Source organism: Chamaea fasciata, unplaced genomic scaffold, assembly GCF_029207755.1.
Source record: "Chamaea fasciata isolate MVZ Bird 193981 ecotype frontalis unplaced genomic scaffold, bChaFas1.0.hap1 SCAF_9, whole genome shotgun sequence".
NCBI lineage: Eukaryota > Metazoa > Chordata > Aves > Passeriformes > Sylviidae > Chamaea > Chamaea fasciata.
This window is the reverse complement of record NW_027094094.1, coordinates 29,615,873-29,641,183: the sequence shown is the minus strand read 5'-3', so window position 1 is coordinate 29,641,183 and position 25,311 is coordinate 29,615,873. Positions and strand designations below refer to the sequence as shown.

The window sequence follows — 25,311 nt, the reverse complement described above, 5'->3', positions numbered from 1 at the left end:
TTTATAGAGCTAAATGTCTTGTTCTGAATCTTAGTCACAACATTTTTAAACATCCACATCTTTAAATCATTATAACTCACTGGTAATGCTCTCCAGATCTGCATTTTTATGACTATACATTGCTATGTCACAGCTTCTATCTCTCACATACACTTGCCATTAGCAAGTCTAATAATAACCCTCGTTCCAGGATTGGCACTGAGCATTGTCAACTCCCATAGACAACCCTTGGAGCTGAGGGTGCTCAGCCCCTTCCAGGAATGCTCAGCAGCCAGCTCTGAAATGACACATTTCTCACCCCTTTGGCCCACCAAAAGAGTTGCAAACCGTAGCAAGCTTTATCCAGGCAGAGCCCTCAGCACGAGTGGAGGTTCTGCTGTAGCAAGAACTCAAGACAAGTGTATTTGAGCATCTGCTTAAACTTGAGCACAGCCCTAAGCATTTAGCAGAAGGGAAAGGCTGGTAGCTGGAGACTTTCCTGGTAGACACTGGCATTCCCAATGCTCCAGGTCTCCCATTGGACTGCCCAGCAGATGTGTGCCAGTCAGGAAATCAATGCATTGCAACCACTTTACCTCTCCTCAGTACTCATACACGGGAAAAAATATCCGGTGAGACCGGCTTAATCTTGCAGCCCCTCTTGAAGATAATCCTCTCATTGAATCAAGCAAATTACAAATCGAGTGTTCACTTAAGGTATGTATACAAAGACAAAAAAAGAGCAGCAACCTGATGTTTAAAAGCTCTTCATGACCTAGACACTGGGATCATGGGATCAATAAATTTCCAGTGAAATACTGGAAGTTCTCTAATACAAGATAGTGGAGGTGGTTACATTTATTTTGGATTTGCACTGTCCCTTCAACGCTTCTGAGCGCTCTCAGGAGCCTTCTGGTTGTTCCATATCCCATCCAAGACATGTCCTTTGTGCCCCCAGAGGGAGCAGGGAGACTCTAAGGGCCAGTACTTGGCATTTTAGAAGGATACCAAAGGAGAGCAGGGATTCCTGCTGTGCAGGAAGGCAGGAGCTCTTGGCCAAGCAACCCACGGACGCTCCTGCAGAACCGTGACTTCTAAACCAGGTGCTTTCTGGATACTTGTCGACAGTTTGGAAGCAACTGCTATGAAGACCATTATGTAAGTGCTTGTAAACAAACAACAAACATATCACTGCAAAGATCACAACCGCAATATGGTTATTTTATCTTAATAAAAGACACCCTGGCATTTCAGGCTCAGGGAAAGCAAAGTCTTTATACTGCTCCAGGTATTAACTTTGCAGAGAGCACTGAGTTCAGGCGATCTTCTCCCCAGTTCTCCACAGATGCTGGACAAAGCAATGGTAGCTCCTAAGCGGAGTGGACAAGGGGTCACAATTTTTCACAGCAACCGATGCTGCTGAAAAACCTCCATACTGACCACTGGAGGGTACAGGCTCACTCCTCCCAGGCAGTGCAGCAGGGACTGGGAAATGCAGCTCCTGCAGGACTTTTCCTGATCACTTGCAGCTGAAGTATGTCCAGTGTACTGCTTGATATTCTCCAACTGCACAGTTCAAAGAGATGTTGTCTTCCCATAGCACAAGACACCATCCTTCTCAATTTAGTAACTGATATGCTTGGTGATTGAACTTTTGTAAAGATCACGGGTTTCATCCACAAGTCAGAGGAGCTCACAGGTTTTTTTTTCTATTAAATAAACTTTGGACTTCCTCATCCACTTTTCAGGTCAGAGCTGTAATTACTTGACTTTTTTCACTTTGGCACCTCACAAAAATTATATAACAGCTTCCAAAGTTTAGATTACATTGTCATAGGTTTCAATGCTTCACCAAAGACTGGGTTAACACTCTCAAAAGGAATGCATGACTTCAATAATTTTAGGATTTTTAACTGGAGGTGCAAATTTTGAGCAAATTCACTGGACCTGGGAATAGTTTTTCAGTTTTGTCCCCCACTTGCTTGGCTTCTCTTTTTCAAACCCGACAATTCAGAACTATGTTTGCAAAGACAACCTGGGCATGAACTCTAAGTGAAATCAAAGCTCATGGCTGTGCAAGCAAACTAACGGCAAGGGATACTACCCTAAAGGAGACAAAGTAATATTAAGAAAGCCACCAAAAATGGGGAAAAACCCATGGTACACACAACCTTCCTCTCTTTGTCTGCAGAGAAGCAAGATCAAAGCCCCTGTGGAACTCAGAGGCGACAAAATGCGATGGGCAGACTCCAAGCAGCATTAGGTTCATCCAAGCTTTGGTGAAGGCTACAATGCTTCATCTGCTCAGCATCTTCATCTGCTCAGCATTCGAGGCCCAAGTCTCACTTCTGGAACCTCCCCACCATCTGACAGGCAATATGGATGAATGCCATGACCAAGGATTAATATCGGCCAAATGCCATTTGGGGTAACAGCAGTGTAAATCCAGCATAAACACAACAAAATCACTGAAAACGATGCCAGATTTGCTCCAAGCACCACAAACTGTCCTTCTCTCTCAAAACACAAACCCAGTGCCACAGCTGGGTTCAGCTGGATAAGATGGGGGTGCACTGAGATGGGCTCTGGAACGTCTGACCATCTCCTGCTGTGTGTTCCATCAGAGGTGGACGATCCGTGACAAAATGGCCAGTGAACACTCTTGGGTACAACCGTGTGTTTGTCTTCTCCTGTCAGAGGTCACCCACAATACAGACCACAACAGACCTGCATTTTACAGTTTCCATCACATAATGGCCGATGTACTGGGAATGAATCTTCAGATCTGAGAGCATGCCAGGCCACCTGTGGCCACAGGAAAAGAATATCCTGGCAACTTTTAAACTCACTTCTCAGATCTTGTTGTACAAATGAAGTGAGAGGTTTACTTCAGCATTTGCACTAGGAGATGCAATTAATAGATTAATTCGGGGACAATTTCTGTGTTTATCAAGTTAATCCATTCAGTTCCTTCAAATGGTCAAATCAGTCAGTTTTAAAAAGCATTAGAACACACTTTTAATTGGGAACACCCTCTGAGAAGATTAAGCGGGTACAATGAAGGTCGTCTGCTGGAGCCCACAAGTTCTAAAAAGCCTGTCCAGCACTGATGACACACCAAGCATGAAAGCCTCCAGAGTCCTAGGACAGTTTCGAGAGAAGAGCTTGATATAACCCTCTCCAGGAGAGCTGATGCTGCTGGAGTAGATGGCCTTGTATTCCCTTCCCAGCCGTGGAGGGAACTCCCCTAGGATCTTCACCAGGAGACACTAAAATTGATGCAGTGATCACCAAAGAGATCAAGAGAGCAAAAGTGAGAAGTGGCACACAAAACACCCACTTTCCCTGGCAGCACCTGCAGGTCGAGGACTACATTGTGATGCTATTATTCCACTTTTAACAAATCATCTATACTGGAACTATACTGGAACACCTATACCCAGAGCTGCTCCTACCCAACCAGACACTTTTCCTTGTCACGTAACTGTGAAACCCCTCAAAATGATCAGCTGATAGCTCAAGACAAACGTGCCTAATGAGAACTAGGTTTTAAGAATTAAGATTTCTAGTCACTGGCAGCTGAGACCATGAAATTCAGCAAGTCATGACAACTATGCAGCTTGCACTGGTCTTGACAGGCTCAAAACCACAGCCTTCGGAATGCCCCTTCTGCTGTTTCCCGACCCAAACCATACAGCCACTGCAACTCCATCAGAGCTGCTGCCAGGCACTGAGTGACACGACCTGAAAATGCAAGCAGCACAACTTCTGGTCAGAAGAGATTTTGTCTGGGACAAGAATATGTCCAGGACTGCTAAATGCTTCAGCATCTGACACAAGTGAATTCGTCCTGTTTACATGAGCACTGTTCAATCTTGCTCTCCACGGACCCATTGTCAGCATTAGTGGGACATGGAGCACGCACAGAGGAGGATAACCAACGGTGAACGCCAACATGGAGCTTCAGATGACCAGATCCCAGCAGTTCCCAGCAATGAGAAGATGGTAGGTGGATCTCTATTTCTCCCCTTCCCCAAATACCCTTCTCCTCCCACCCCATTAACATACGGGCAGGGTCTGCACAAAGTGCAGTGCATCTGCTGTAGAGGGTGTCATTCACTGTCTTCCTCTCATGGAAGTGTATCCACAGCCCTGGGACACAGATTGATGTGAAGAGCCACAGTGAAGTCAGTGTGACTACATGCAAGGACATTATATCATGAGCATGTCTATTATTTATAATGAAATTAAGCTGGCCAAGATAATTAATGCTATTAATATCTGCACAATGATGAGCACAGTATGACTAGATAAATAGGTGGAATTACTTCTAATCTGAAATATCCTCCCATCTGACTAGTAGTGTGAACCTAAATATAAACAGAGAGCATAAACAATTTGGTATGAAGTGTTACTGTTGTTTTTAATTATCTAATACCTATATATCAGGTGCTGAAGAGGCAGAACTACTTGTGCTACAGTCTGGGGTGCTTTGACAATACGGTCCATTCCGCAGTGCACTGGCAATATTTTGACACAAAAATGGCTTGGGGGAAGGGGGAATTGAGGCAAATTGAGACATTTTCACACAACGGATTTTGCACATTCTTTCACAGAGAAAACATTCAGACAAAGCCTATAGTATCTGGCAGGACCCCGCAACTCAACACACCAGGCTCCATCACCTCTTACCATGCCTGTCTAATACGATAGTACAGACTCCAACTGAGCACAATAGGGCACAAAAAGAGGAGAAACAATGACTTTAGGGCAGAGTTTCATCATGAACTTCAGCCTCTTTTATCGTCATCAACAGAAGGCACAATTTTAACTGAACTCCTAGGGAGGAGGAGGAGGAGGTGGAATTTAATTTGCCTTCCTATGAGAAACTGAGAGCAGAACACTCCCACTTGACCTCTTTAACCTCCTAATCTCCCAGGACATTCACTGTGTATGACAATACCAACGCAAATGGATCTATAGATTCACTGTATTTCCTAAAGAGATGATCACAACAATGGAAGTGTTTTTCAGATACACATCCATCTAATTTATTGAAACAATAGATTTGGGAGGAGCTGGTGTAAAAATTCAGTATATGCAGATCTCTTTAGCTGTTTAGCTTAAAAGTATCAGCGACAAAGTTCTGCCTCAGATAAAAATCAACTATCGCTCTAAGTAATTTTCCATCTTTGCACCTCAGAGTTTCTAATTAAATCATCCTGAAAGGAGCCATTTGTGCTGCTCTTTTTTTTAAGAGAAAACCAAATTCCTGTCTAAAACCACTCAGAAAATAGGATGCAATTTACACTACAGAAACTCCATTTTAAAATATTTTAAGGAAGAGACACAAACCCATAAATATCTTAAAGATTAAGTCTATAAACACTGATCAGTGATCCAATTTTTACTTGCAGTATGGGCTAAGCACTGCAGCACATACAGAAGACTCTGTAAAAGCATGCACTATTCAGAAAACTGTGGAACATGCAGCTCAGCAGTAAGTATTAAGCAGTGGCTGTTAAATAAACAGCCCAGATTTTTTTTTAAGCTTTCATACTCAGTGTCTGCCTTTATCTTTCATTTTTTTTTTCCGATTTAAAAATGTCGAGATCTTAACATCAGGGTAATGTCGTTTGTGTTTGCTTCTTAGAAACCATTACTGAGGCAGCTCTTGTTTCACAGTCTGTTTATCTTCAAACTTATATTTAGAAGTACATTGTAACAGGGTGAGCTGCTCCCAGGTTTATTTTTAATTCGAAGATACTGTCACACACTATGTTTGTGTGTCACAGAATGTGAAAACTAACACTAGATGCCAAGAAAGCTTAAGCACTACCAGTTACCAACAAGCTGATAGCATTAGGTTGTTAGGTGATTATAATTGCTGGTAACTTTGAACACAGGCATGATTTAAAGTGAAAAATAAAACTATTGAAAAAAATTACATTTATCTCCCCAAGAAAATAAGTTACACTCTAAATGTGAAACCGCATGCTAGGAAACAAAGGCAGGGCTGTACCTAAAAAAGAAGAGAGTGCTGAAAAGAGTATTATTAAGTGATTTACCTTGGCAACAGCTTTGCTTTCAGAATTATTGTTGGAATCCTTAATGCCATTTAATGAATCTCTTCTCTGTGGGCATGGCTTCTTTTTGCGCGGTCTGCCTTTAAGATTTGGCGCTGAAAATTAATGGAGAACACTTTGAGCACATTGTCTTACACTGGATTCTTAACAGCATGATAAATAATTCCACTACAATAAGTCACAGAAATGTACACATCTGTCCACAGTAAATGCTTATTACGAGATTCCCGTCCTCTATGGGTTACATCTTGACACACTATACATTTCTATAGAATATCCCCCAAGGCTAATCTATTCTACTTTCACATGACTAATTAATAAAAAGTCAAACACTGGTCTCCCAAAGACTCGGAGAGAAAGCGAAAATACTTCTGCCTGGCACAAAAAAGAACAAAATTTAATATTAATAGGCAACTTTGCATTAATCACCCTGCCGCCTTTATTTTTAATCTTCAAGAAAGAGTACTAACTGCTATTTCCAACTTTGGGAAACATCTGGTATTGGAAATGCTCTGAAATATTGAAATTCCTTACAGCTCCAAGAAATGTTTATATATCCTGTCATTCTTGTCAAAGTTTTTCTAGAAAAGTTTAAGAAAAAAATAAAAAATTACCCCCGAGTCCTGAAATGGATCAAAAAAAACCCCTTAACAACTAGTTCTGGAAGTTGACAAGTACTGAAATAAGTGATTGATTGTTTCATAAGGGTTACATACCACACATACAAATTAACGTGACTCACTTTCAGTTTTGTCCAATTCTTAAGATAAAACAGCTCTGAAATAACACAGTGACTAAATCCTAACTGTGCTGAGCCATACGAGGCATGGGATATGGATCATCATAAAAAATATCACACTCATCTTTCAACGGTGCTATTACAACATAAATTATGATCATATATAGAAATAATAGATGAAGCAGATGCTTGCTCATTATTACATGTCCCCTCTGCTTTCAGATTTAAAAATCAGCCTCCGACTACTATGGCAACGTCTAAAATGATAAACAATCATTAACTAATGACTGTACTGAATAAGATAATTTCCTTTAAACCTTTAATTTTTAGGTAACCATTGTTTTCATTACTTAAAGGGATGATTAGAACAATGTCAGAAATCTAAACATCACAAACCTCTTGAGTGTCTTTTAATTGTTTCTAATCTTACATTTGTCACACAGTAAGCCAGTGGTTTCAGGACATTTTACATTTTAATTAGTTTGCAAACACAATAAAGGGTGCTAATTTGATTTTATAGTTTGAGTAACACTGTCATATTTGGTCTGCTCAGAGAAAAAGAAAAGCTTTGGGTTTAAAATAAAAAGATCCTTTTTCTTCCCCCAACACTGGTGTAAGGTAAAAAAAAATAAAAATCTGTGTGTGTGTGTGTATATATATATATCTCTGCATGTGCATATGGGAGTAAGTCCATATTTGTGTCTATCTAAAAATATATTTATCTCCCTACAGAAATATCTCCATCTATCTCCAGTGAAGCACATTCTGCTTATTGAAAAGTACTGCGGAAAGCAATTCTGAAATTGTCATCTGAGGCTAACATGCAAAATCAAACAAAGAGAGAAAGAAATTATTACCCATTCCAGTCGACAAACATCTGCCTGATTTATATCTGTACTCATGAATGCTACAGCATGTGACTGCACACTACATCGCTGGGAGTCTCAACTTGTGCGGATGTCAGTCTTACACAAAATGAACACTAAGAGCGTTTGCTGTGTGCTTACAAATCCCCTCCCCCAGCCGCTCCATTACTCATCCAAACAGAGAGGAGCGACTCGGCGGGAGCGTGGGATGAGCTCCGAGGGCTCCAGCGCCGGCTGCCAGACTGCCAGCTCCGGCCACGCTGCCCGGCCTTATTTATAAACCCCGCTCAACCTCTGATGTCTTCCTCATGCCTACAGGGACTTTTTGGCTCACGACCTGCATGGGATGGACACATCCTTAACCACGGTCTGCCTCAGCAGTCGCTGAGCTCTTTAAAAAGGTACTGAAGGAAATGGAAATGTTCCCTCAATTTGCTACACTCTGGCACACACGTTAAAAGATTAACCACTGAGTGAAAGGATCCCCAGGCTTGGCCCAACCAGTGGCCAAAGAGGGATGTGGCTGAGCTGCCATCAAATACGCTTGCATGCGAGTTATTGGTCCTTTCTTTCTTTCCTTCATTCCATTCCCTCTTTTTAACAAATAAAGAAACTAGTTCAAGGCTCAATGTTTTTCAAACACACTTGTTATCCTGAGTTTTGGCACTGTACTCTGCATCACACTATAAAGCACTCCTAATGTTTTGCTAAAAGCTTTAAAAGCAAGAAGGCATTTGTTCCTAAATTCCAGGTATACTGAGCCTGCATATAAACACTGTTTGAATTGGAGCCTTCCACGGTAGAACTGGCACAAGCCCACTATGAAATGGGGTATTTGCATTCTCCCTGTGGCTCAGGAGCTGCAGCAGGGAAAGTCTGTGTGCAGCACACACAAGGACCGTCCCACATGCCCCACGGTATGATTTTAAATCACCTAAAGCCACTCCAGATCTGACACACAATTAACAAGAAAGCAGCCATAGGAATTATTATCAGAAGAGAAGGTCCTGGCATCTAATATCTACTCTGTAAAAGAAAACATTTGACGTAGTTCCAGTCACACTTGAAACAAAGCCATTAATATTTGCTCCCTAAGCCATTATAAATAAATGCATTATTTGAAGATTATTGCATTTCAGTGACATTCGTTTTGTTCGTGTGAGCGAGGAAATATGACTAGGACCGAAGAAAGAATTTACAAGTCACATTCACGTTTCAATTTTGTCATCTTTTGTTTAATTTTTGATATATTCATGAGCACACTGCAAATGTCTTGAATTTGTTATTCGTAATTATTTTAAAGCAATTTTACACATTTTGGGGCTCATTCACATTCAGTTTTCCTGATGACGTTCAGTATGTACTGGACAGCTAAGTGAGTATCCAATGGGCTTTTTTCTGTTTTCCAGTGGAGAAGGACTTCTGGCATGACTACCTAAGAATATCCAAAATTATTCACTTTCTTCATGTGTTTGTGCATATGGCTTTCAAATTCATTTTCTGAAAGCATTTGTGGCAGTGAGGCCCCGTAACTTGCACATTCCCAGAAGGCGAGAGCATAAGCAAAGAAAATTGAAGTAAAAAATGAATAAATAAGTACAGAAAAAAGTTTGCATTATTTGCCACCTCTTCAGTGGGAGCGCCTGGAACAGGAGTATGAGAGAGACAACACAGTCCCAGTGAAAAAAACTTCTCTCCTGTGTAACTGACAACGTGATTGCCTTTTGCCAACGTGCGGTATTTTCCCACTCCTTTTACCTGCTGAGTCCTGGCAAACCTTTCAGGTATGGCCAGGTAAAACACAGTTAGCAGCAAAATGCACACAGTGGCAGTGAACACTGCTTTGAGCCTGGAGGAGTCCGCAAACTGTGGCTGTGCTCTGTACTGCCAGAACACCAGCAACGCCCTACATGCTTTTACTGCAAACTGTTACACCTGAGAGGTTAAATGCGAAGCCTGTGTCATGCACAGCGTGAGTTGGATTATCTGTAGATGGAGAATGGCAAATCTCTGCTGTCTATACATATCCCAGTAAGAAGATGCTTCCAAAGCCTGTTCTTGCACAAGCTGCTTACAAACTACAGTAATCAACCAAGGACAATTCAGAGGCATCTGTGCAGAGAAAGAAAGACCAGGAATCGCCAATAGGCTCATTAGTAGGCTCTGACCCACCAAGAGAACCACACAGAAAAGAGAGGAGATCAAGGCTAATGCTGCTCAGGCTAGCTAGCTGTTTCTCCAAAGCCAGAAGTTCTTTCTGTTCATGAAGCCAAGAAACAGCATCACTGCTCAAAAATTACATCTCCCCCTCCAGCACTCTCATCAGCCTGTGCAAACATCAGCATACTGTGATTGGGATAGGCCAGAAGGAGAGGGAGAGGGCAGCTACCCTGCTCACCTGCTCAGAAAATTCGTAAGATTGTGGCCACTGTTCTCCTGTCCCAACCACCCTCAGTTGTTCAACTTTCAGAGACACTGCCTGCTCAGCAGGACATGGAAAAAGGAGTATTTCCAAGCCTCACTGCCTAGAACAACTCTCTGGTTTCACCCCAAAAAAGGCAAGTTCTACGCAGGGGAAAGAGAAGTACCCAGAAATGGGAGCTGCCAAAGTCAACCACGACAATTAACACTACTTACAATGAAAAAACATAGGCTGCCACAACAAGACAGCACATTCACCTGCCACCTTCTTTTCCTATGTGTCCAGGATGGAGAAGTGATCACAGGGCTTACCAGCTCCCTGTTATCAGGTCAGCCTCACCTAAGCTACAGCCACGTCGATAATGCCACGTACTGTGTACACACCACCAGGTCTAGGGGCATGAATAAATCAAGAAATAATGGCTGTGGTTTTGGGGTACCTGAATTTAGCAGGTCACTTACTGTAAAACTACCCCTTTTTTACGAGTCTGATTATCACTGGAAGTCCAGTCCCTCCTAGTAACACTGTTCTCTACATTCACATATTTTGGCTGATGCAAAAGACTTGTTGTTATAGGGAGGGTGTTAAAAAAAATAGTGGCCTTCACAGAGCTGAGGTCAAGCTATGTTAGCACTCTGTCAAAATCAGTGGTGTAGCCAAGAGTTTTTAATGAGCCTGGAATGCATTACCTCATCTGTCATACCTGGATCACTTACTCATGTTGAGCCCAAAATAACCTTGGACCTTGCTGGCTGCTCAGCAAACCATGTAACTAAACAAGTACTGTACTCATGCCTAAAACATGTGTCTTTTAATTGCCTGATCCACGTTTCTTACTCTAGAGCACATCTAAGCAATTGTAATGCCCATGATCAAAGTTCTTGCCTTTCCAGGCCTCTCTGACCTGTGTAACTATTTCCTGATACAACTTTTGATTCTGGCTTGCTTATACTCCACTTTCTCAGAAACACTTCAAAAGTAGGAGAAAAAAGAAAAAAAGAGAAAGGGAAAAAAAAAAAAAGAAAAGAAAAGAAGGCCATTGCCATATTTTGCTGAAGAATGTACTCAGCTAAAGGACTTACAACTTACACTGCCAACCAGATTCTTCTGGCTGCCTGCTGTTTTCTGTGACCATGTTTCTGTGGAAAGATGAAGGAAGAAACAACAACATATTTGCCAGCTGCAGAAATCAATTTTTTTAAAAAAATCAACTGAGCTTCTAAAAATCTCCATGGTCATCAGCAAAGAAGGGCCAGCAGAAGATCTGGGCCTACATTTAGGGTGGGCTCACAGAGTCAGGTGAGTTCTAAATGCAGCGCTGGGAGTGTACCAAAGGGAGGTAATCACAAACCAGGCTTTAGGTAGAGCAGTGGAAGTTGCAAGAAGTGAATTAACAGGGATGAACAGTCCTGGATTCAGAAGAGACACGAGGCAGTGGCAGCACAGCTGCCAAATGCATCCACAGCCACTCTTCCCTCACGGAATCCTTCTGCACTGGACCAGTCCTTCACCTGTCTTCTGGTTTTCACACACATGAACAAAAGCTGTGATACCAGAATCCTTGGCCCTAGGCTGCAAAACTGTCAGTACACCCAGAACAGATTAGGAGAACTCCCCTCTGAGGCAGGTGAAAATGGCAGGATGTGTCAGATCCCAGAGCTATTCACGATTCAGGTGCCAAACAGAAGCTGGAGGCGGCATATGGAGATGCCTGGCCATCCAAGTCAAGGTGAGAAGAATGGCCCCAGATCTCCACAAAATCCATGAACTGACCATGCCTGTTAGCAGGTGGCAAATAGCTGGTTGCTGAGGTCATCCCTAATGCAGCCTGGCAAAAGTTGCTCTTGGCTGAAAAGCATGGTTACGTGTTGCACCTTTTAAAATGTAATGAATAGAAAGTTAACAGGTTTAATGGCTTTAACACTTACCCCTCTAGGGGGCTTCCCGCATTCTGCAATATCTGGAAGTATAGAAAAGCATATTGCTGTATTTTAAGATGGTCTCAAAAACTGTCCAAAGCTTAGTTAATCTTGCATACTTTGTAGAGTCCCAACTGCTTCCTTGATCTCCCCGTCATCACCATCTCCTTATTTTACCTCCCTCCCCTCATTCCTTTTTTTTTGCGTTTTGACTTTGGGCCTTCACATTTTATTTATTTTCCTTCCACCGCTGAAAGTTTATTTAAAACCTTTTGCCTCCCAGATACAGGGTCCAACAATGAGGGCTTGGGGCATTTATTGCCCAGGCATGCTGAGCTGATGAAGAGAAGCAAGCTGTAAAGTAATCTATATTACATTGAAAGGTTAGAAATTAAAGTGCCTGGAAAATAAAGCAAATTTTCAGATTATGCTAAAAAATCCCCAGCCCTCTGTTTAGGAAACAACAGTATCAATTCATTTTGGGGAAAGTGTCAACAGGATCCTGAGTACACCTCTGGAAGTCAGTGATGAGCACCTACCAACAACTTAAGCTCTCACCAAGCTGTGGAAGTCACACAGCCTCTCTGCCCACACACACACACCACTCATGCTTGCTCAAGCTGACATAAAACAACTTGAATATCAAAATTATTTTTACTAGACTTTTTCTAAATGAAAACACTTGTTTATTCCTTTCTTTATAACTGAACATGTCAGGCCTGACCTGCAAACTCCAGAGCACAGCAGTTTCCTGCAGGAAACATTAAGGAATCATGCTGCTTTCTAACCCACATGGAGAAAGAGAGGACTTGTGTAGCCATTTCTGAAAGTTTTGTTTTGGAAACGAGATATCCCATGCTCCATGTGGGGAAAATCAATTTGCTACCTCTCTAAAGAAAACATTCCCCATTTGGAAATAAGTGAAACAGACACTTCCTTGTGTGGATTAATGTGGAGACATATGACTTGTTGCAGACTGTTGTTTTGACCCCCCTCCTGACTAGACAATCTCTGAAGAAAGCAAAATGCTAGTATTTTTCATGAATTACAGTTCAGTCTAGCATTGCTTTTAACAGAAAATTTAGAGGCACTGCAAACACCAGGTTGGCCAATTTTGCCAAAAAAGGAATGTTTCTTTTTTCCATGAAAGACGGAGACAAGGTTCAGGATGAGGCTTGGAGTCTCTTGTCCTTCATTTCAGCATGGTTGGATGTTAAGACTTTCCCTTAATCTGGCCTTCTTTATACCCTGCTGACTAATGTGGGTTTTAAAAAAACAGGAAAAAAGCCTTTTGTTATTGTTTGTTTGCTTGTTTTTCTGGACAAAATCTATAAACCTGTTGGAAATTATGAAATGCAGTAAATTGAAGTGGGAACCTGAAGACTTCAGAGAAAAAAAATCTATGCTTGACAAATATGTGACATTCAAGTAGACCTTAGAGCAAATTAAAACAATAATAACAAAAAAATTCAATGTAGGCCTATTACTGGCTACAGATGACAGGATTATTACTAATGATTCAGAAAGAGACAGAGGTGTTTGGTAAATATTTGTTCCATACTTGCAAAGAAGCCAGATGATATGCTTGCAAAAGAATATAATTAAAGCCAGTCAATTGCCTCGGTTTTACAGAAACCAGATCTTAAAACAACAGAAAAGAAAAACAAACAAAGCACCTGATTTTACACTTTGAAACTATAAGCTTGGTTAGAGGAACTAGCTGCACACATGGAACTTACCTGCATTCACTAAGACAGCTGATTTAATATTAGATAATACTTTGATTAAAAACCAGCACTACATAATTTTATTCAAGCGTATATTGAATGGATTAAGAACTGGCTAAATGTAGGCATCAGCGGGGAATTTCTACCAAATGAAAAGATTTCTGGTGGGATTCCACAGGGGTTGCTCCTAACCTTGTAAGTATTACAAATTTCCATCAGTGAAATAAATACAAAGTCCCTGAGAGTTACATTCACACTGACACCAGGACTGGCACAATGCTAGGACTGACTCATACAAATGAGTAATCAGAAGGAAAATAGACCAGGAAAACACAATAGTCCTCAATACAGCTCCGGCATGAAACCTTGGTCTCACTGACCAAGCCAAGAGTGACGGTTCATAGGCCACTCTCCCCTGGAAATTCAACATACGCTGACGGTAAGATGCCGTGGCCAACGGGGTATCTGCCTTCAGGGAGGTCTGAATAACTCAAGCTGCGCTGGGTTTGAGCAAAAATGACTGAGAAGTCACTTTATTAGGTAACAGGAATGCCTCAAAGGTGAGGAAAAAGCTGGTACTCAGGAGTGAGGAGGCTTAACCAGGCATGCCCAGGCACTGCAGTCCCCATACCTGATCCAGTGCCAGAATACGGAGGCATGTGTATTAACCAGCTTTCTCAAGGCCTTTGGGAAAAGCCAGACACAAGCTGGTGTGCACAGCGCAGGAAGCAGCACGTGAATTTGCGGGTCGGGAGGGTTGAGATACCGACTGGAGCTGGGTGTCCCGCCTCAGGCGCGGCGAGGCCGAGCCCAGGCTGCTGCCAGGAGCGCCTGGCCGCTGCGGGCGGCTGCAGCAGCCTGGCTGGCTGCACGACCAGGCGTCCAGCTGTCTGGCTCTGGTCCTCGCTCAAACAGCTGTTTCCCTTCTCCTTCAGAAAAAAGGTGGCGAGCTGGATGAAAGAGTTTGCCAGCAATTTTGGCTGATGAGCCACTACTTGGGGTTCATACCAGATTCGATGACTCAGTGGTTCTTCTGGCGAGAAACCGCATGAATATAGGATCAAACACAGTGAAGTACTGAGCAATGCGGGACAAGGAACACGAAGAGCTGCAGACTTGATTCAGCAAAGTACATGCCTAACTTATAAAGACCTGGAGCATGCAAAGACCTCTGATGACCTAACTGGGGCTATTCACATCTTTGAGGCTGAGCCTATGTCAAGCATTTAACACAACCAAGCCAGCATGGCTCTCTGTCACTAATGTGAAAGAAGCATTCAAGCCCTGGACAAAGAAATCGTCCTATCTCGTCATGAAACACCCTGTGCTTGGGCAGCATCACAGGCTCAGACATGGGTTCATCAAATTTCCCTTTCCCTCAGAAGTCAGCAGTCACTCTCCAGCCCCAAAGCCCTCCATCCCCAAAGGTCACCTCCTGGGAAGCTGCACCCAGCAGACAGGGGCTTCAGTTTCTGTTGGAGGGTCAGAGCAACACTCAAGAAGTGTAGGTCTGACTTCTCAAAATAGTCTGGGTTAAAAAAAAAAAAAAAAAAGGCAAGCAAAAAAAGGAAAGTGAGCAAACGAGCAGGTTCTAACAGGTTATATAACAGCCAAGACAAAAACAATACAAACATGGCAGCAAGAAGTGAAAATGCACAGAAACCCAGGCACGTCAGACTGCCTGATCAAAACTCATCAGAACACTCAAGGTAGGCCTTCCATTAGAGGGCTGTAGAAAATAAAAGGCAAATCTTAGGGCAGCTTTCCTCTAACAGCGTTTCCTTTTCTCTCCAGTAAAAGCCAGCATTTGTGTAATTGCTGTCTAGCAGAGTCAGCAGTGCCCAATGGAGACATGACCTACATACCTCAGAAATACAACAGCTACGTAACCAGCCGTAGCCACGTAGAGACACGGATGAGATGGGCTAATTGACTGATGGACATTGTGCACCAATACAAACAGGCAGAAATGCATGCCAGAAGAATAAAATGGACAGTTTCCAAGACCCTGCTTTCGGGAATGACAACGCCAGGTAGGAAGCAATGATCATCAAGTTGTGCACAATGTGAAAATGACAAATGTATTATTTAAATAATCTCTGGCATTTCTGATTTGTAACTGATTATATTAAGATTCTTTTTTCGGTGTAAGAATATTGTAATTTCCTTTCCTTTTTATTTCCTTTGCACTTGATCATTGCACTGTGAATTAACCAGAATTTGTTAGGCATAATCAACCTGCATGATGGTATTAGTGAGGATACATAGTAAAATGACAAGCAGAAACTACAGAGTAAGCTCTCCTTTTTGATGCCTACATTCAGCTGCCACCACAAGGACTTTACAAGGCATTAGGTGGAGGCAGGAGCAGCAGCCACAGCCTAAGCCCTGCACCCATTCACATCTCTGGGTCATCACCAGCTTCACTAGCAGCAACCTGGCTTGCCAGGCCCCCCCAGCACGGTGCACGGAGTCAACAAAGGGTGCGGAGACAATTCTGCTTCTGCAGAAAGCTTGGGAATAAAGCCTTGGCACCCTGGGAGATCTGCATACACCTGACAATGGGGTGTTATTACTGAGGTGCAGAAGGGACACTGCCCAGCACTGCTGAGCACAGGAAGGGATCTCCACTTTTTCACCAGTAAAACACAGAAGTGGAACTCTGCTGATTCTGTCAGGTCGTGTATGAGCAGCTAGGGAATCTGTGTAAGTCCCAAAACACACCAAAAATGGTGGTTTTAAAGTCCTGATTGTAAGATCGTGTGCCCAGTTTAAATGAGTGCAAACCCCATGGACTCACTGTAATCATTCCAAACATCAACACAAACAAAATTGAACCCATCTCTGCAATTTGGCCCCAGCAAATCTCTAGCACTCAGAAAAATCCAAATAAAACTGAGCCACATCCATAAATTTATCTGAGCAGGGCAGGGTTTAAACTAAATATGCAGTCAGTTGTGCAATATTCTTCCGTAGTCAATACTGGTTCTTAGGAAATTATCTGAGCGAATTAAGTGGAAGACTATTAAACAATTTACACACTTCCTTGTGTTTCAGATGTCTAATTATAGCTGTGTTTGTCTCTCCCCGCAGAACTGTTGTATACCACATGGTATGCATATTTCAGCATCCAGCATTATTAACTCATGACCGACTGTCAGTTGATCATTATCTAACACATGGGGTCTGCAAAAAAAGCCTTATTTGGGCAAAAGCAGGCTCCGGACCCGCTCCCACTGCATTTTCCCCCAGAAGAACTTCAGTTGGATTATTATTTGCTGTCAATGGAAACTCTGAGGTTACTTATGTGAAATCTGCAGACAGGAAAATAAATCCTCACTGAGTTTAAACAGTTCATATTAAAACCATCTCCAGCTCGGCTGGTTTAAAGAAAACTCTCAGTTGCCCTCTAGTGTCCCCCTGCTGCCACGCCAGGCAGCCTGCCTGCCACAGCCAAGGTCACAAAATTTAACCTGATTTCACGCTGGCAGATTTACTATTTGCCTAATATTTTGCACAAAAGGGCGAGGGGGGATGCTTTTTCCCCCTGGAAATTTCAGGGCTCGGGCCCAGGAAGCCCAGAGCTTGCATAAGGTTTACAGCTGTAATTGAGGCGCATGACACACGGGTTTTGTGAGTGAGAATCTCTGAAATCACTCTGTGTGCTGCACTCCATAAAGTTCATTCATAACTAAAAATAGACTAATGCACAAACTGATTTAGCATTATACTGAAGCTAAGGAACATAGGGAGTCTGCAGAATTCCCTAATATGGAAGAGAAGCTGAGTTTTCAAAAGCAGCAGTTTATTTGTTTCTGAAAATGGACAACATATGTAAAAGATTTAATATACAGAACCAGGTGTTTATATAGCCTAGATCTTCACATGTGCCCATTTTCATTCTATATAAAGACTGTATACAGCCTGAAACTATAGATTTAATAATAGATTACTAAATTAAGTCTGCACAATCACTTCATAAAAAAAAATAATTTCAATTTAAAATACAGCTGTAGGGGTTTGGACAATTTCCTGCATAATAGAGGCCCATCCCTGAAATGTAAATAACACCGGTATTAAAACAAGTCAATCAGGCACATCACAAAAAAAAAAAAAAAAAAAAAAAAAAAAAGGTACATGAAAACAAATGCATTTTCCAGTCTATTCTAAGTAAGGATGCCAAACCTCTATTTTTATTTGAATGCTGCTTTGATACATTACTACTGCTTCAACTGGCTTCCCCCCCCCCCCCCAAATGTCTTGTTCTTCCTTAGAGAAATCCAGGGCTGAGTGAGTCTTAACATTTTGAAAACAGCAAACCATGAGGGTTTTGCAATAAGAATTATTCACTGCCTTCCTGTGTACTGTCAGCATTCTTAAAATACTGTTACTATAAAATTAAACAGTGTGCTCTTCAGAAACACATGACGTTGCCTGCTCTGTTTTTTTAACTGCAATTGTGCAATTCAAAAATTCTCTTCTTTCTCAATGCCTTCTCCCCAAACAAATACCTTTGATAGTTATAAGGTTACAAGAACAGTTTAGACTTTTTTTTTTTTTTAAGCTTACAGGCCACCTGTAATATTATTGAATGATTACACAGTAGAAATGACTAGCATTACTTTATTTGGTATATACCGTAAGTTAATTATAAGGCCTTCTCTTCTTAATTTGACAAGACTGAAATATCACAAGAAGTACATATGGCAATTCAGAAAATATAATCAGGGAAAAGGCGAAATGAACATTTCGGAAGACAAATGATTTGATTTGCATAAGCAGATAGTTGTAAGGCTCCGCCTTTCTCTACTGCCTGAACAGCACTTTCCATTTCTCTTGCTCTCACTTTCATAGCACAGTTCACAAGCACAGAAATTGAACTTTCCACTCCAAAGTGTTGCCCCAGCTGGTAAGAGGAGGCTTTTTCCAAGAGCAGCGAGCGATGCTGTGGGACTCTGAAGAAATGACCCTGTGCACCCAGGCGAGGAGGTGGCAGGACCTGTGCCACAGGTGCTGCCCCAGCACCCCACTATTCACAGGGAGGTTGTGTCTCAGCTTCACCTTAAGCCAGAGCCCCAAAATACTGAAATTGCCACTAAAATAATAAAGGGGGTAGTATGGTCCCAGCACCACCCAGCCATGTCAGGGACCACCTGCTCCCAGAGCTGTCCCTCTGGGACAGAGTGGGACCCCTGGCAAGCCACTGCCCCCTCTGTCTGCAGACTGGTCTCCTGGGCACCACCTTTCTATAGTTCCGTACAATACCTGATGTTGTGCTCTGCTGACTTGGGCTGCTGAAAGACTGTGGTAACCTCAGGAAGCTCAAAAACTTCTTTTCCTTACTTCATGAAATACACAGCTAGAATTTTATTGACTAATCCCGGTGAGTTCCCCTCCTTCTGACAGCATCTGGAAGGCCTCTGACATAGTACAGGAATCCTCATCCTGATTTCCAATAAAGAGTTTGCTCTACTCCCAGATTCACTTACTCTTCCTTCTGACTGATTTAAGTTTTTCCTAGAAGCCTCTCCATCAGCCATGACCTGAAGCTACTTTGTTTAGGAAATCAGACAAAGTGACATGAGCGGCCAAATCTACATAGCTAATTTTAAACAGATAAATGCAGCATCAAGACAAATCATCGCCTCTTCTGGATTTCCAAGTACACTATTAAGTAAGACTTGGACTTCAGCTAAGGTGAATATGAAGATTCATTGTCCCAAGAGATAAATATTGACTGAGGGAAAGCAAAGGTCAAATTGGTCAATATTTACTTAAGAAACTCTAAATCTTGATGCAGCGTAACATACACTCTAAATGTCTTCATCAGCTATCTCTGAAGATCTTTTCATTATGACTAATTACTACACAAGTATCTTCTCTCCTCCGAAATCCCTATTTAAAACGCAGAAACTCAAACACACCTACTGCAAATAAGAAGCTTTCTGTGCTAATGGCCTCAGCATGTTGATTGTTTCCATGTTGATTGGAAAACGCTATCTGCCCAGTCTGCACGCCAAAACTCAGTAGCCCTGAACTCTGAAGACGTGAACAACAGAAACTTTCTGACTCACTGCATGGTAATATTTCAGACCGTCATGAAGAGAATTTCTTCTTTGGTAAGGACTAATGCAGTCCCTTCTTCCTCTGTCTCAAGTAAGTATTTAGTATTAAGTATTAAATTAAGACAGAAATTTTATCTCTGGTTTCTATTTAACATAAAAATTTACCCTGGTACAATGCTAAACAAGAGTTTTGGGGGAGTTATAGTCCTATTATTCACTGTGGCAAGTGTATTAGTCCTATTACTCATCTAAGGTTTCAAGCTTACTGCCTGCTTTCTGAAGGTTTTCTACCATGTTATTTTTGTCTGAAGCCACAGTGCTATGGACTCTTTTCCACACAACAGCACTGTTGAAAGCAGAAATTCCAGGAAATTTGTAGAAGCTGATTTTTCTGAAGATGTATTGTGAAGGAAGACACTTGCATCCTCTGGATTTTCAATGAGGTTATTCCCAGAATTCCCCTTAGCACCTCCACACAGTCACTCAGTCACTGGGAAGGTTTGAACACTCCTACTTTAGTGTTCATCCAAACAGTCCAGCACAGCTGGTGAACTCCTATTTCTAACCTTTTGTCTTCACTCAACAGTCAAACGTAGCGGATTTTTTGCAATCACCATGGAGATCTGTTGGTTTCAAATTAGGCACAAACTGTTTGTTTCCTTTGCTATTTTTATTGTGTTTTGAGCCTATTATGCTCATCCCACCCTGCCCTTTCCTTATCTTACTGGCAAGTAAGAAAAACCGGCTTCACTGGGAAGTCAAATCCTAGACGCAGGCACTCCTGAACTCCGTGGAAGACGGCGGTGGTCTCCCCTTCCCAACTGCCTTTCCTCACCGCTGCCAACCAGTGTGTCTGCACAAGGTCACACTACACTGATGAGATGACACAGAAGGGCCAAATGAAGTAAATGTCTGCTAACTGGAAGAAAAACGTGAGCCTTGCTTTGTCCAGTTTCATATTTAGGCTTACTAGGGTTGGAAGAATTCATTTACTCATGGCAAGAGGGAATAATAGGCAGGGTTCAGTCACACGTGCGCAATGACATGAACGAACCACCAAGGGCTGGCATGGGAGAAATAGCCCTGGTGTGGCAGAAGGAACCAGGATGGGGATGGTGATGGGACCATGTGGCAAGGGGGGCAAAGGTGAGGGAGTGAAGAAAAGGAGGACTGAAGCAATAGGTACGAGGGGGAGCCGCACTTCCGGACTGTTTGGATTACACACAGAAAGCAGTTAAATCCAGCACTCCCAAGGCAGGTGAAGAGACACCTGGGCTATTGCAGCCAGATGCTATGGAGCACCCTCTCACCCCAGAAAGGCTGTCCCACACCCCTGAAAGCATGAAGGAGTTGTTAATTGATTGACTCCAAAGCGAAGTCTCTAACAGAAATTCCTTCGGAGGCGCAAAGAAAGACACAAGGACCGATAGTGCTGAATGTAGGTTTCCCACAGCCCAAGTCAATGGGCTCCCTGTGCCAAAAAATGCAGCAGGCTGGGATCTGACAGTCCCAAAGCTGCGTAAGCCAAATGCAAGCCTTTCCCACAGTTCTGTGACAGGTACATTGCTGCCTTTAAAACAGCATCAAGTCCCCACTAAAACATTTCTCTGCTTCTGGAATCATATGCAATCCATAATATGGAACTTAAGTTTAAATTCAAAGGCCAATTAAAAAAAATAAAATCAATGAAAAGCTTTTATGAAAGAGAAGATTGATCTGCAGCTTATAACTTCCAGTAATGCAATATTTTAGAACTTTAATAAATAATGCTTTTATCTTGATTGCAAAATAATACCCTGCCATGAAAACACAGAGCAGAGGTAGAAAACTGTTCAACAAGAATTAAAATGTCACACTTTGCAGAGAATGGAGCATTACAATTATTGGTGAAACATATTTTTCAAACTTGTTAACACAAAATTAACAATTACATACATCACTTAATTCTATAAGTGCATATCTCTCAAAGTACCCATTAGCCAACCATGCCTAGTTCAGTTTTAATATACATGCAGGCTTTGTAGCACAGAGGGGATGTAACTATGCAAGCGCTGGCACAGTAAACCCTGAAATGGCAAGTGCTATTAAATTGAGATGCAATCACGTTGAAAGGGAAACATTAACAAACAGCAAACAATTGAGAAGAAAATACAGGGCGCTTGTGTTCTAATACATGTGCCTCAAAACCTTATATAACTATTCATTGTCTAGTTCATCTGGCCAGGGGCCCCGTTTGCTCTATGCCATGCTATACTAATTTTATAATAATAAACTGTTATACAAGCTTTATGCAGTCATGCGTATGACGAGGTTGTGGAAGACATTACATTTGATTGTATTTCTAGCAAAGACACCATTTTGAAATTAAATAGCCTGGTAGAAGTTTAAAATTTAAAAAAAAAAAAAAAAAGCCTAGCCAAAACAAAAAAAGTAATGAACAACCAAAAAGAAAATAAAAGACAAATTAAAGGAAAAGGAAACAAATGTATGCACACAAATAATTTAAAAACCCCAAACAAACAAACAAAATCCTTTCTAAAAGGCTCCTTTCCTCCCCTATCACCTCCACATTATGCATAACAGATGAATACCACTCATTCTTGCATCGTATTATATCCCGTAATACAATGCAAGAATCTCCATGTTTCTGGACTATGCTCACTGGAAGACAATCAGTGATTTTTGGAAATACACGGGTTTTTTAAAGTACACTTTCTTTTTGTAAAAACAAAGCAAAATGGTTTACAGAGCCAAAAGGAATGCATGAAATAGCTGGGGTTTAAAAACCATGTTATTTTTTGCTTTAGCATGAACCAACATGAACCACTGAGATGCCTTAGTTAAGATTTAGCTGTAGCACAAAACATTCATAGGACAGCAGTTGGAAAACTTGGGGATGAGAGACACAGGGCACAAAAACATATACACTACAAACAAGATGCGATCCAGAAAAGAAATTTCATATTCCACATTTGTCTGTGGAATTGTCTGAGAATTTTCTGCTCAACATTATTCCAGGTTTATCACAGCAGTTCAAAACTGGCTATTTTTAGTCACTGACCAGTGCCAGAAAGCACTACCAGACTATAGGATCATGGCATATTTTAGGTTTGATATCTCATCAACCATCAAGGCCAGAAATAAAAATACCTGTTATAATCAAAAGGAGCAAAAGCCTCAGAGCTCCAAAATACACGAGGGATTTTTTTTCAGCTAAGTCATGAGATATCCCAACTCAAAAATCACATTCTGATTACCAGTGTGTGCCTGATACTTCCCGACCACCCTCTACATATTTTGATTTCAACATTTTAACATCTAATCTAAAAAAAATCCCATTAAACCTAGTGAAGCAATGTTTTATGTGGAGCCCCGGAGGCGCTTCCACATGCAAATACCACCACCACATACCAAAAGCAAAGAGTCGGCACTCAAGTGGCACTGAAGCTGATGAGTATAAGAGCGAGCCCCAAAAAGCTTTAATGCCAGATTCTGACCTAAATCACAGCACTGTCAATTCAAAGTAATTGACTCCCGTGGATTTACATGAGTGGAAAGGAGATCCTAATCTTGTTCTTAACCTTTACCTTTGAAGTAGAGATGATCATAAATCAGGTTTTCCTATCCAACAGGAAAATGTCAGAATTTCATAACTTTCTTCAAATTGGGCAGGCAGTCAAAAATGTTCTGAGGAACAATAACAGGCTTTTTAATTTTAACGTGTCTAATGAAAAGAAAACAACTGGAAATACTTACACAGATTAAAACTCTCATCTCAAATGGTTTTGACAAGACAATGCATCCCACTGAAAGTGGGCTCAAACCCCCGTGCTTGAACAGCGAGCGTTGAGTTCTCTGAGCTGCTGCAATGGTCCAGCCACTGGAGAGACTGTGGAACAGCACCAAAACTCATCCAGAGAAAGGGACTGGTATAGGACACGACCACACTAGCGCCAGCTGCGACAGCGACAGCGTTGGGCCTGAGAGTATCTCAACCCGTGATAAAACCAAATCCTTCCAATCCTAGACCAACCCTTTAATTTCAGTCTTTCTGATGAAAAAAAAAAAGAAAAAAAGGGATAGAAAGACCAAAATCCAAATAGACGTATTACTATGTCTATGGTGTTACTGTGGAAAAGATTTCCAATTCACTTAAATGGCATCTTCAAGTACTAAAAAAAGGCATGAAGGACTTGACTCAGTAGAATGAGAAAACTTCGTGTGAGGTAAAAGTTACGCCAGAATTAAAACTCAGCAAGAAGCTGGAACCAGGAGCAATGCCAGAGAAGGGGTGGAGCCAAGCCAAGGGGTTTGCCTGCAGCTTAGACCCATGGCCAAATGCTCCTACCAAAGGAACGGGAACCTCACCCATTCTCTAGCTGCAGGAATGCAAGACAAGGTGGCAAAACTCTCTTCAGCCACTAAGGAGTGTCTGTTGACTTCCGGTAATCTATTTAACCATTGTTACCTTGCTTTGGTCTAGGCTTCCCAAAGTGCAGAAGTCCATCCAAAGGCAGCCTCCTGCACCTGCTTCTGCCCGCATGACCCACCTCAACTCTGCCTTGGACTGACGTGCCAGTTGGAGCTTGTATTTGTACTTTGGGACTGTCCGATTTTTGTGGATCTGCATGCTTAGAGCCAGTCAGGACAGCCCTGATGCCTTCTCCGGCTCACCTGAAATGGGAGCTGATGTTTCTGCTCATTCATCTTGGCTTCCTTTGCTCTCCCGAATATTTCTGATGGTTGCTAGGCAACTATTGTTGAATACATGCATGAGGCATTAATTGTATGAGCACTTTAAAAGAGGAAAATTCTTTAGAACTGAGGACACTGCCATACCAAAAATAGGATATTTCTTTTATGAAGGGCAACACTCGTGGCTGGGAATGTTGAAGGCTGCAGTATGTCAGAGGCCAGATGAGTCATTCAGATTACTCACATGCAGCGCAGCACAAAAGCAGCATCTTAGCAGACCTGACTTTATAATAAAATTTTATTTTAAATTAAGTGCTTCAGATCTAGTTTTATCTTTTGACTGCTATCATTGGGACATCACAGTCCACATTTTCATGAAATTAATTGCGTTGGGTCCAGCTGCTGTTACAGTGTTAGAAAGTAGGGAGTGTATCAATTCAGTACCTTCTAAACTAAACATGGCACCAGCAAGTACTCCTCTTTGCTACACTTCAAAGAGATGCTGTAGTCTCACCACCGATCCTAAGTGCTCTGTGCTTCTTACCCATAAATGCGGATTTCATTTTATAGGGTCTTTTTTTTCCAAAATACATTCCAATGTCATGATCAAGTTCTAAAGACAGTAAACACAGACTTCCATAAATTGACTTAAACTTCTAAACTAAGTAACTGCAAGGATTTGCAGCTAGGTAATTTTTAGGGGGGGAGGGTTGTTTTATAAAACCCCATCTCTACCATAGCTAAACATGCACAATATACACGTATTCATCTTAATTACAGGCTGCCTTTCAAAACAACCAGCACCAACAACCC

The 25,311-nt window shown here is 41.8% G+C and overlaps 1 protein-coding gene across 2 annotated transcripts in view; it reads right to left on the bottom strand.

Moving 5' to 3' along the window:
- The window catches only part of ARID5B (AT-rich interaction domain 5B), a 115,154-nt gene that overhangs the window by 29,523 nt on the left and 60,320 nt on the right, over nt 1-25,311 (bottom strand). For both annotated transcript variants that reach the window (XM_066191678.1, XM_066191677.1), the window contains one exon: nt 6,048-6,160. In XM_066191678.1, the coding sequence (XP_066047775.1) occupies nt 6,048-6,160 (113 nt within the window). The remainder of the gene's footprint in view (nt 1-6,047; nt 6,161-25,311) is intronic.